The 13076-nt window shown below is 47.5% G+C and overlaps 1 protein-coding gene across 1 annotated transcript in view; it reads left to right on the top strand.

The window, feature by feature from the left end:
• The window catches only part of LOC141069125 (melanin-concentrating hormone receptor 1-like), a 28779-nt gene extending 18324 nt beyond the window's left edge, over positions 1 to 10455 (top strand). The window contains exon 3 of the mRNA XM_073558459.1: positions 6249 to 10455. Coding sequence (XP_073414560.1) covers positions 6249 to 7288 — 1040 coding nt within the window. The 3' untranslated portion in view covers positions 7289 to 10455. The remainder of the gene's footprint in view (positions 1 to 6248) is intronic.
• The last annotated feature ends 2621 nt before the right edge of the window (positions 10456 to 13076 follow it).

Genomic DNA, 13076 nt, shown 5'->3' with positions numbered 1-13076 from the left:
TCGTGCTTGCACCCTCATTTATCCGTCCACTCACTCTCCCATTCACTCTTTTATTATTGGCATTCACTCCAGCACTTTCAGACCCATTCACACCCGCACTCACTCCCTCATCCATGTCACTCATATCTCCATTCACCTCTGCAAACATCTCTTCAAAAATATCCACGCCACTCTCATACTCACTATCACTCACACAAATGGTGCTTGCATTATTTACAGTATTATTTACAGAAACTACCTTAGCATTAATATTTACAATATTGCCACTTTTTTCCCCGCAGTTCTCCCTCCCACCTGCTGGGGGCCCTCTCTGGCTGCCCGGTGCTCCTGGTCTGGCCTGGACAGTGCTGCTGGCCAGGAGTGCTGCTGCTCCTTTTAGGGCCTCCATGTTAGCCTGCATGTTACTCTGGCTGGGCCTGGGAGCAGCAGTTCCTGGTATCCCCAGCTCACTTTTTTTTTCTTTTGTCCAAAGCACCACAGTCGTCCTTTCCCATCTGTACTCTCTGGGCAGGGACGGCCACTGGCACCGCTCCCTGCCCTGCATCTCCTCTCTCTGCCCCCGCCACTGGCATCCCAGGAAGAGCCGGAGCCCCCTCACCCCCAGATGACGGTAGGTGGGCCGGGGACCCCGACAACTCCCCACCAGTTTCTGGGGGCCGTGCTACATTGCTGGGAAGGGTGGGTGGGACAGAGGGCAGCGGGCCCGCCGTGGCCACGCCCCCCCGCCGGTCGCAGTCACTCCAGGCCGGGCAGTGACCCCTTGCGAGGCCATGCCCCCGGGTGACGCGAGCACAGCGGGCGGAGCCGCGACCGCCGAGGCCATGCCCCCCCCGCCAGCCACAGCCACCACGGGCAGAGCAGCGGCCCCTTGCGAGGCCACGCCACCCCCGGGTGACGCGGACGTAGCGGGTGGGACTATGGCCGAGGAGGACATGCCCCCGCCGCATGCCGCAGCCTTTGCAGGCCGGGCAACACTCGGGGAGGCCTCGCCCCCTCACGGACCACCGCCGCCACCCTGTGCCCACCGCTCGACACGGGCAAGGCCGGCCACTCCCCCTCGTCACCCAATGGCGGCAGAGCCCCCTGCACGGACCCCTTTTTGGGTCGACGTGCCGGAGACCCCGCTCTCACCACGGGCGCCGATAGGGGAGCTACCAATACCTTGCACAGCTTGAGCTGCGATTTAGTTGCTGGATCGCCCTTTCTTGGCTTCTGGACCCCCACCAGCGATCCAGACCTAACGGATCCGTACGTGGGGGGCCCAGAAACCCCAGCACTCGCCGCCGGAGGTGCGGCCCTGGCTGTGCCAACTCTACCTGGTGCCAGGCCAGTCCCCCCTGCCACTGAGGGCTGAGGCTGGACACCACCACCAACACCACAACCAGCACCGACCTCCATATCACTGCCCTGGTCTGAACTGTCTTCAGATGCAACAGTCAGGTCACAACAGTCATCTCTCTCCCCGCTCCCTTGCTGCGGACCCACCACAGGGCCCGAGCCGGGGTGGGTAGCGGGTTCCACACAGCGGGACAAAGGGGCCCCGGGAAGAGGAGCAAAAACCAGTTGTTCCTCCACGCCTTCAGAGGCCTTACGCCTGCGCCTCCTGTTTCTCCTCCTCCCGGTTGCCTCATCCTCCGGGCAGACTTCATACCCAAACAACAGCGTGCCAAACCGTGCTGGGGATTCCGTCTGCCGTACTTGTTTAAGGATGAGGCAGCCCCCCTCAGAACTACTCCCGCTCCCTCCATCCTCCCCCTCGCTCCCGCTTTCCTCCGCGTTACTGGAGTCCATCTGCTCGGGGGCTATCCCACTGTATGTTACCTGGCTCACGCTGGTGTCCGCCAGGTCTTCAGGTGGAGGTGGCCCGGGTGTGGTGTGGGCGCCATCTTGCTCTTCCTCCTCCTCGCTTTCCTCCACCTGGATGGGGACTCCTGACCCCCCAGGAGACCCACCGGCCATGGCCCTGAACCGGTCATGGCCCTGAACCGGTCCTCGTTGTGCAGCTTCTCCTGGAAGGGGCCGCTGCCGGCCATGATGGTACTTCGCCGGTCCTCCAGGGCCCGAATCTCCCCTTTCAGCCGCTTGACTGTGGCAGTGACCTCCGCTCTCTTTGAGGCAGGGAGCCTGTTTTTACTGATGACCCGGGCTCCCTCCAATTCCCCCCGGAGTCTCCTAAGCTGCTTGCCGGCCTCCTCGTACTCGGAGAGGTGGGCATGGATGCGGGAGGTGTAGGTGGTAGCCGGCTCTCCCGCAACCTTGGAGCCCCAGATGTTAAGGGGGGGCCCCTGGGGTCCGCTTTTTCCCCATCCCTGGGACTGGCTGGCTGTGCCTTAGGCCTCCTGGTGGTGGATGAGGCCCCCCACCCCCAGTCCTCTTTCCTGGGAAGGGGGCAGATGGAAAGTCCTTGCAGGAAAAACCTCCCTTCCCAGGAGCTTAGCAAAACCCCAGCCTGCAGAGCTCAGCTGCGACGCTCCTCCTCTTCCTGGGTGTGTCCAGAGCTGCACTCACTATTCTGCTGGTGCAGTCACTGTGTACATGCATTACATTACTGATCCTGAGTTACATCCTGTATTATACTCCAGAGCTGCGCTCACTATTCTGCTGGTGCAGTCACTGTGTACATACATTACTGATCCTGAGTTACATCCTGTATTATACTCCAGAGCTACGCTCACTATTCAGCTGGTGCAGTCACTGTGTACATACATTACATTACTGATCCTGAGTTACATCCTGTATTATACTCCAGAGCTGCGCTCACTATTCTACTGGTGCAGTCATTGTGTACATACATTACTGATCCTGAGTTACATCCTGTATTATACTCCAGAGCTGCGCTCACTATTCTGCTGGTGCAGTCACTGTGTACATACATTACATTACTGATCCTGAGTTACATCCTGTATTATACTCCAGAGCTACACTCACTATTCTGCTGGTGCAGTCACTGTGTACATACATTACATTACTGATCCTGAGTTACATCCTGTATTATACTCCAGAGCTGCACTCACTATTCTGCTGGTACAGTCACTGTGTACATACATTACATTACTGATCCTGAGTTACATCCTGTATTATACCCCAGAGCTGCACTCACTATTCTGCTGGTGCAGTCACTGTAAATACATTACATATCCTGAGTTACATCCTGTATTATACTCCAGAGCTGCACTCACTATTCTGCTGGTGTACTCACTGTGTACATACATTACTGATCCTGAGTTACATCCTGTATTATACTCCAGAGCTGCACTCACTATTCTGCTGGTGCAGTCACTGTGTACATACATTACTGATCCTGAGTTGCATCCTGTATTATACTCCAGAGCTGCACTCACTATTCTGCTGGTACAGTCACTGTGTACATACATTACTGATCCTGAGTTACATCCTGTATTATACTCAGAGCTGCACTCACTATTCTGCTGGTGCAGTCACTGTACATACATTACATTACTGATCCTGAGTTACATCCTGTATTATACTCCAGAGCTGCACTCACTATTCTGCTGGTGTACTCACTGTGTACATACATTACTGATTCTGAGTTACATCCTGTATTATACTCAGAGCTGCACTCACAATTCTGCTGGTGCAGTCACTGTGTACATACATTACTTTACTGATCCTGAGTTACATCCTGTATTATACTCAGAGCTGCACTCACTATTCTGCTGGTGCAGTCACTGTACATACATTACATTACTGATCCTGAGTTACATCTTGTATTATACTCCAGAGCTGCACTCACTATTCTGCTGGTGTACTCACTGTGTACATACATTACTGATCCTGAGTTACATCCTGTATTATACTCCAGAGCTGCACTCACTATTCTGCTGGTGCAGTCACTGTGTACATACATTACTGATCCTGAGTTACCGTACATCCTGTATTATACCCCAGAGCTGCACTCACTATTCTGCTGGTGCAGTCACTGTACATACATTACATTACAGATCCTGAGTTACATCCTGTATTATACTCCAGAGCTGCACTCACTATTCTGCTGGTGTACTCACTGTGTACATACATTACTGATCCTGAGTTACATCCTGTATTATACTCCAGAGCTGCACTCACTATTCTGCTGGTGCAGTCACTGTGTACATACATTACTGATCCTGAGTTGCATCCTGTATTATACTCCAGAGCTGCACTCACTATTCTGCTGGTACAGTCACTGTGTACATACATTACTGATCCTGAGTTACATCCTGTATTATACCCCAGAGCTGCACTCACTATTCTGCTGGTGCAGTCACTGTGTACATACATTACATTACTGATCCTGAGTTACATCCTGTATTATACCCCAGAGCTGCACTCACTATTCTGCTGGTGCAGTCACTGTACATACATTACATTACAGATCCTGAGTTACATCCTGTATTATACTCCAGAGCTGCACTCACTATTCTGCTGGTGTACTCACTGTGTACATACATTACTGATCCTGAGTTACATCCTGTATTATACTCCAGAGCTGCACTCACTATTCTGCTGGTGCAGTCACTGTGTACATACATTACTGATCCTGAGTTGCATCCTGTATTATACTCCAGAGCTGCACTCACTATTCTGCTGGTACAGTCACTGTGTACATACATTACATTACTGATCCTGAGTTACATCCTGTATTATACTCCAGAGCTGCACTCACTATTCTGCTGGTGGAATCACTGTGTACATACATTACTAATCCTGTGCTGATCTGAGTTACATTTAATATTATACTCTGAAGCCTTTTTCTTAATTCTGCCTTACTCTCATAGACGCAGGCACACTGCATGTCTTCCTCCTATAGATGAATATGCCTCATGTAGCAATACCACCATTGGAATGGAAAGAACCAGATCACACTGTGTGTAGCAAATGATGGAAGATTTCTGCTCTGAAGGTTGAAGAATTGTTAATGCAGCTTTGTAACTTCATCCAGATCCTTGTTCCCCCCAATATCCAGAGGAATCGCTTCCGTATGGTGCGAGATATACTTTCATCCCTCTGTTATATCAGATCTCTGGTGCAGGGGATGGAAGCAGGCGGCTGCTCTGACCGCACAGATGTGAGCGCTTTCTCATGATGTCTGACCTTTAATAATATTTAATGACTAAAGGTTCCCTGGATCTCTGCACATTCCCCGAGAGCGCTGAGTCCGCGCCTCGTGCAGATGTCTCTGTGTATTGTGTGAACATCGACTAGGATGTAATTAGGTAATTTACAGGAAAATATTGCCAGCGAACTTGTCCGTTCGCCTGCAGAACGTGAAGTGTTGTGTTACCGCTTCCTTTTCTAAAGGAACGTACTGGCTGGGAATATCCCAATAAATGTGAGAAACGTGGGATAAAGCATTGGGATCATATGTAAATCCCTCTGTTACTCCTCCTGGAAACATAAGTACATTTCCAATCTTACAGTCAGGTGTTACCACTGTTGGGTGCGTTCCAACACTGAGGAATCGTTGATGAAACAGTACGGACACACCTATTTGGCAAAGTACATAGTATCACCCAGTTGTCAATTTTTGTCATACATTTCCAAGAGGAATAACCTTGGAATGAGAAAAAAGAAAAAAAAAGAGAGAGGGTCAATTTATCAAGTCCTTTTTCGCCTGCAAGGCAAATTCTAGCTGGCTTCAACAGCTTTTTAAAAAGCGGGCGGAGCTTAGCGGAAGGGGTGTGGTGTAGCGAGGCCCGCCTTCATTGGAAGGCGGACCCTCATTAAGAGGCGGACCCTGGATCAACACTTACTGATTACATTTGCCCCTTACTGATTTATACAAAAAGAATCTTCAGAAACTTTACCAAATGGGATATTCAGGTATTGAGCTCACATTCCTCTGTTATTCCTCTTGGAAATATATCAATAATGGAGTGTTACCATCTGTGGAGGCATCTCTACATATTCTAGCTCTCTATCATCAGCACTAACGTTTGCAAGGGGAATGGTATCAGACATTTATTGATATATTTCCAGGAGGATCAACAGAGGCATGCTAAAACTCAAGAGTTCTTCAAAAAGAGGTCCTCCAGCATGTATGGGGACTACAAATGTTTAGTAGGTCAGACATGTCCCGAGAGGCGACGGACCTCCACCTTATGTGCAGAGATTGCCTACATCAGGATGAACGAAGAGCAGAACTGTCAATCACACTCTAGCCCCTCCCACACTCCGCTGCTCGGCTGCGTAAACCTTGCGATCATCATGATCTCTCGCTGATTCAGATTTTCTCTTTTTCTCTACAGTGTTCAGCAGAAGACAGGACCATGACAGTATTGTCCTTCCTGTCATATTTGGCATCATATGTTTGGTGGGCACAATTGGCAACTGCATCGTCATCTACACCATCACCAAAAAGCCGAAGGGGAACCACAACATCGCTGACATCTTCATCGTGAGCCTGTCCGTGACCGATCTCCTCTTCTTGCTTGGGATGCCTTTTCTCATCCACCAGTTATTGGGCAATGGTGTGTGGCACTTCGGGGCCACCATGTGTACCATCATCACCGCTTTGGATGCTAACAGCCAGTTTGCCAGTACCTATATCCTCACCGCCATGTCAGTTGACCGCTACCTTGCCACCGTCCACCCCATCCGTTCTTCGTATGTGAGGACAACTTGTGCGGCAGCCATGGTGATCCTCCTGCTGTGTCTCTGTTCTCTGATAACCATCATCCCTGTCTTCATGTACACCCAACTCATTGAGCTTCCAGATGGCAACGCCGGCTGCGGCATCATCCTGCCCAACTTGTCCATTGATATCTATTGGTACACCCTCTACCAGTTCTTCTTGGCTTTCGTTATCCCTCTACTCGTCATTTGTGTTGTCTACATCAAGATCCAGAAGCATATCTCATGCATGGTGGTCCCTCTACCCCAAAGGAATTTCCGAGTCCGATCCAAGAAGATCACAAGAACTTCGGTGACCATCTGTTCTGCCTTCTTCGTCTGTTGGGCTCCATATTACATCCTACAGCTGGTGCACCTCAAGGTGGAGGATCCCACCGTCCTATTTCTCTATGCGTACAATGTAGCCATCAGTCTTGGCTATGCCAACAGCTGTATAAACCCCTTTATCTACATCGTCTTAAGTGACACCTTCAAGAGGCATCTGATTAAGGCGGTGTGCCCTGGGCAGCAGCAGAGAAGGGGTGAGCGGCAGGCCACCAGCGAGGTCAGCCCTTCCGTCAGGCTATGCTCTGCCCCAACTCAAGAGACCTCCTTGAGCATGATGTACTCCAACAACATAGAAAATTATATTTCGCTGTCAGTTTCCGTTCCGTGACCAAACCCGAACTGCAAACTGCGACATCTTAGGAGGCCACTTCTCCTATGGTAAAAGTACGAACTGAAAGGGTTTCATAAGAGTCAAGAATATGCTGCTAGAGTCAGTTCTAGTTTTCTGCTCATGCTGCCTCGGAGGATGTTAGATCAGAAGTCTAGACAGAAGGCGAAACACAGAACGGGCCCCGCTGAGAGCTGAAGGTCTCAATTTCGTAGATAGAGCCAAATATCTGTAAAGATGAATACAAATATGCTTGTATAGGAAAGTTCATATAATTCTGCAGTCACCGCTAGGGGGCGCTCACTACCTAGTTTTATAAATAGCGACCTCTAGTGGATGCTCGCTACATTCCAGATTATACAGCCCCTGCTAAGAGGAGTTTACTACATACAAATGTATACACTCCAACACTAGGGGGGAGCTCCCTACATACAGATTTATAAAGACACCACTAGGGGGAACTCCCTACATACAGATTTATACAGCCACCACTAGAGGGAGCTCACTACATACAGATTTATACAGCCACCACTAGAGGGAACTCACTGCATACAGATTTATACAGCCACCACTAGGGGGAGCGCACTACATACAGATTTATACAGCCACCACTAGAGGGAACTCACTACATACAGATTTATAAAGCCACCACAAGGGGGAGCTCACTACATACAGATTTATACAGCCACCACTAGAGGGAGCTCACTGCATACAGATTTATACAGCCACCACTAGGAGGATCTCACTACATACAGATTTATACAGCCACCACTAGAGGGAGCTCACTGCATACAGATTTATAAAGACACCACTAGGGGGAACTCCCTACATACAGATTTATACAGCCACCACTAGAGGGAGCTCACTACATACAGATTTATACAGCCACCACTAGAGGGAGCTCACTGCATACAGATTTATACAGCCACCACTAGGGGGAGCGCACTACATACAGATTTATATAGCCACCACTAGAGGGAACGCACTACATACAGATTTATAAAGCCACCACAAGGGGGAGCTCACTACATACAGATTTATACAGCCACCACTAGAGGGAGCTCACTGCATACAGATTTATACAGCCACCACTAGGAGGAGCTCACTACATACAGATTTATACAGCCACCACTAGAGGGAGCTCACTGCATACAGATTTATACAGTCACCATTAGGGGGAGCTCACTACATACAGATTTATACAGCCACCACTAGAGGGAGCTCACTGCATACAGATTTATACAGTCACCATTAGGGGGAGCTCACTACATACAGATTTATACAGCTACCACTAGGGAGGACTCACTAGATAAATATATACAGCCACCAATAAGAGGAGCTCACTACATACAGATTTATACAGCCACCACTAGGGGGAGCTCACTGCATACAGATTTATACAGCCACCATTAGATGGAGCTCACTACATACAGATTTATACAGCCACCATTAGATGGAGCTCACTACATACAGATTTATACAGCCACCACTACGGGGAGCTCACTGCATATAGATTTATACAGCCACCAATAAAGGGAGTTCACTGAATACAAATTTATACAGCCATCACTATGGGCAACTCACTACATACAGATTTAGAAAGCCACCACTAGGGGGAGCTCACTGCATACAGATTTATACAGCCACTGCTATGGGGAACTCACTACATACAGATTTATACAGCTACCACTAGGGAGGACTCACTAGATAAATATATACAGCCACCACTAAGAGGAGCTCACTACATACAGATTTATATAGCCACCACTAGGGGGAGCTCACTACATACAGATTTTTACAGCCACCACTAGGAGGAGCTCACGACATAGATTTATACATTCTCCACTAGGGAGGGCTCACTACAGATTTATACAGCCACCACTAGGGGGAGCTCACTACATACAGTTTTATACAGCCACCACTAGAGGGAGCTCACTACATACAGATTTATACAGCCACCACTAGAGGGAGCTCACTACATACAGATTTATACAGCCACCACTGGAGGGAGCTCACTACGTTCAGATTTTTACAGTCACGACTAGGGGGAGCTCAGTACATACAGATTTATACAGCCACCACTAGGGGGAGCTCAGTACATACAGATTTATACAGCCACCACTAGAGGGAGCTCACTACATACAGATTTTTACAGTCACGACTAGGGGGCGCTCAGTACATACAGATTTATACAGCCACCACTAGGGGGAGCTCAGTACATACAGATTTATACAGCTAGCATTTAATTCAATGTGAACTATATAAACCTGTGTTCAGAGCGCTCCCTCTCGTGCTAGCTGCCGTGACAAGCATTGAAAAGCATTCAGTATCAAGCCATGTATCCTGCATTTATGGTGGATACCTACTAAACCCTCTAGTAGAAGTTTCTGGTAGCGCATAGTATGTCCAACTACAGATGGCACTATACACCCAGTAAACTGCTGCCAATCAGACGACTGCAGGACAGGTAGTCATCTGTGCCCTTTTTCTGCTCTGCTTAAAGTGCCGTAGTTAAAAGGGGTCTGGAGTTAGGGGCTTATAATTTGTGTTCCTAATTGTTACTTTATGAGATGGGAATACCTCTTTAACTGCTCTTGTTGTAAGGAGTCATTAGGGAGGGACAAATGTTCACTTTGGAAGTCATAAGCTCACCTTTAATAAAGGCCTTTAATTTAAAGGGACAGCGTTCTGACGACCTGTTATGATGCCCATATTATAGCTTTCACATGACACTGTGCGATTGTCACTTTACGTGCGGCCACATACTGGTCCGAACTCTCCAGGATGGGGTTAGTCCTCATTCCTGGCGAGAACCCCACTCTCTAGAGCAGGTTACCGAATGTAAATCTTACGCATCGTGTACTCCACTGCAGCCGATCCCCCGATGCACGTGTACCCCGACGCGCGCCATATATATATTGTGTCAATATGAAGGATGCTTATTTTTGCAATTATATTGCAGTTTCTCCAGAACTCGTGACATTTTGTACATTGTCACTGCAGGTTACATCTCCGTGTAACAAAGGCCACGTGAAGCGCGTGGTGAAGAGGCGGACTGTTATTGTACGACTCCGGCTTTTTTTGGTCTCTAGAAATGATAACTATTTGATCTGTGAAGCTTCGCCGCATATTTTATATGGAAATACAATAAAAATTTGTGAACTGTGCGTGGCGAGACCTCGTATTGTGAAATATATAGCGGTATATATATATATATATATATATATATATATATATATATATATATATATATACAGTGGGGAAAAAAAGTATTTAGTCAGTCAGCAATAGTGCAAGTTCCACCACTTAAAAAGATGAGAGGCGTCTGTAATTTACATCATAGGTAGACCTCAACTATGGGAGACAAACTGAGAAAAAAAAATCCAGAAAATCACATTGTCTGTTTTTTTTTCATTTTATTTGCATATTATGGTGGAAAATAAGTATTTGGTCAGAAACAAGCAATCAAGATTTCTGACTCTCACAGACCTGTAACTTCTTCTTTAAGAGTCTCCTCTTTCCTCCACTCATTACCTGTAGTAATGGCACCTGTTTAAACTTGTTATCAGTTTAAAAAGACACCTGTGCACACCCTCAAACAGTCTGACTCCAAACTCCACTATGGTGAAGACCAAAGAGCTGTCAAAGGACACCAGAAACAAAATTGTAGCCCTGCACCAGGCTGGGAAGACTGAATCTGCAATAGCCAACCAGCTTGGAGTGAAGAAATCAACTGTGGGAGCAATAATTAGAAAATGGAAGACATACAAGACCACTGATAATCTCCCTCGATCTGGTGCTCCACGCAAAATCCCACCCCGTGGGGTCAGAATGATCACAAGAACGGTGAGCAAAAATCCCAGAACCACGCGGGGGGACCTAGTGAATGAACTGCAGAGAGCTGGGACCAATGTAACAAGGCCTACCATAAGTAACACACTACGCCACCATGGACTCAGATCCTGCAGTGCCAGACGTGTCCCACTGCTTAAGCCTGTACATGTCCGGGCCCGTCTGAAGTTTGCTAGAGAGCATTTGGATGATCCAGAGGAGTTTTGGGAGAATGTCCTACGGACTGATGAAACCAAACTGGAACTGTTTGGTAGAAACACAACTTGTCGTGGAAAAAGAATACTGAGTTGCATCCATCAAACACCATACCTACTGTAAAGCATGGTGGTGGAAACATCATGCTTTGGGGCTGTTTCTCTGCAAAGGGGCCAGGACGACTGATCCGGGTACATGAAAGAATGAATGGGGCCATGTATCGTGAGATTTTGAGTGCAAACCTCCTTCCATCAGCAAGGGCATTGAAGATGAAACGTGGCTGGGTCTTTCAACATGACAATGATCCAAAGCACACCGCCAGGGCAACGAAGGAGTGGCTTCGTAAGAAGCATTTCAAGGTCCTGGAGTGGCCTAGCCAGTCTCCAGATCTCAACCCTATAGAAAACCTTTGGAGGGAGTTGAAAGTCCGTGTTGCCAAGCGAAAAGCCAAAAACATCACTGCTCTAGAGGAGATCTGCATGGAGGAATGGGCCAACATACCAACAACAGTGTGTGGCAACCTTGTGAAGACTTACAGAAAACGTTTGACCTCTGTCATTGCCAACAAAGGATATATCACAAAGTATTGAGATGAAATTTTGTTTCTGACCAAATACTTATTTTCCACCATAATATGCAAATAAAATGAAAACAAAACAGACAATGTGATTTTCTGGATTTTTTTTTCTGTTTGTCTCCCATAGTTGAGGTCTACCTATGATGTAAATTACAGACGCCTCTCATCTTTTTAAGTGGTGGAGCTTGCACTATTGCTGACTGACTAAATACTTTTTTTCCCCACTGTATATATTTGTATACGGTGTGCAGTTTCCCTGCACCGTTACTGTGCTAATATCATTCTGACTACTACGTGTCAGTCTTCACTGTCAGTCTGGCATTGTATTCGTGAACCAGGAAGCCCCATTGCAAGGCCATAATGATGATGATGGAGGGTCTGTTACAATATGAGCAAGATGATGATTTCCATCCAACCTAGAAAGGGTTACACATAGTTCACATGCACAGGAACAGGAAAGATAATTATGGTCCAGGAGAGGCTTCTAGAGCCGCCGCTCCGCCGTCGCTGTCTCTGTAATTACCTGGCAATTTCACACGAGTATTTCTTTTATTATGATGCATAAAAGACCCCACGACAGCCAGCAGCCGCAGCTCCATTCATGACAGCACGTGGCCGGCCCGGTCCCCGAGACACAGTGCTGAGCAAAAGTATTAGGCAGGTGTGGAAAACAAGCTGCAGAGAAAGAAGCTGCCAAATATAGAAGTAATCAATGTAATAAGTGAATGAACAAAAGAGAAATCTAAATCCTCAACAATGTTTGGTGACCGCCCTTCTCCTTCATCAATTCTTCAAGGTTATGTAGGATTATAGTCGGGATTACGAAAAATCAATAACAGGTTATAATGATGACCATTTTCATATATGAAGCACAGTCATTAACAGAAACATCTGTGTAGGAGGTTTAACAATTGGTGAGGAATAGACAAGCTCTGCTACAAAGGTGAGGTTGTAGAAGACAATTTTGTCTCATAGGTCACACGCCAAGGAGAGAACTGAGTACTGCAACAAGACACAAGGTAGTTACACTTCATCAGCAAAGTGTCTCCTAAAAAAATCACAGCAGACTGGGATTTCCAAATGTGCTTTTCAGGTTCCATAAAAAGCACCAAGAATTTCTCTCTGCCCATTCATCCATTTTGTCAACCTCCCGGCTCTTAGTGA

The sequence above is a fragment of the Dendrobates tinctorius genome, unplaced genomic scaffold, assembly GCF_039654945.1.
Source record: "Dendrobates tinctorius isolate UK_male_01 unplaced genomic scaffold, ASM3965494v1 ptg000257l, whole genome shotgun sequence".
In the NCBI taxonomy this organism is placed as follows: domain Eukaryota; kingdom Metazoa; phylum Chordata; class Amphibia; order Anura; family Dendrobatidae; genus Dendrobates; species Dendrobates tinctorius.
The sequence above is the reverse complement of the archived record's forward strand: the minus strand, read 5'-3'. Positions and strand labels throughout refer to the sequence as shown.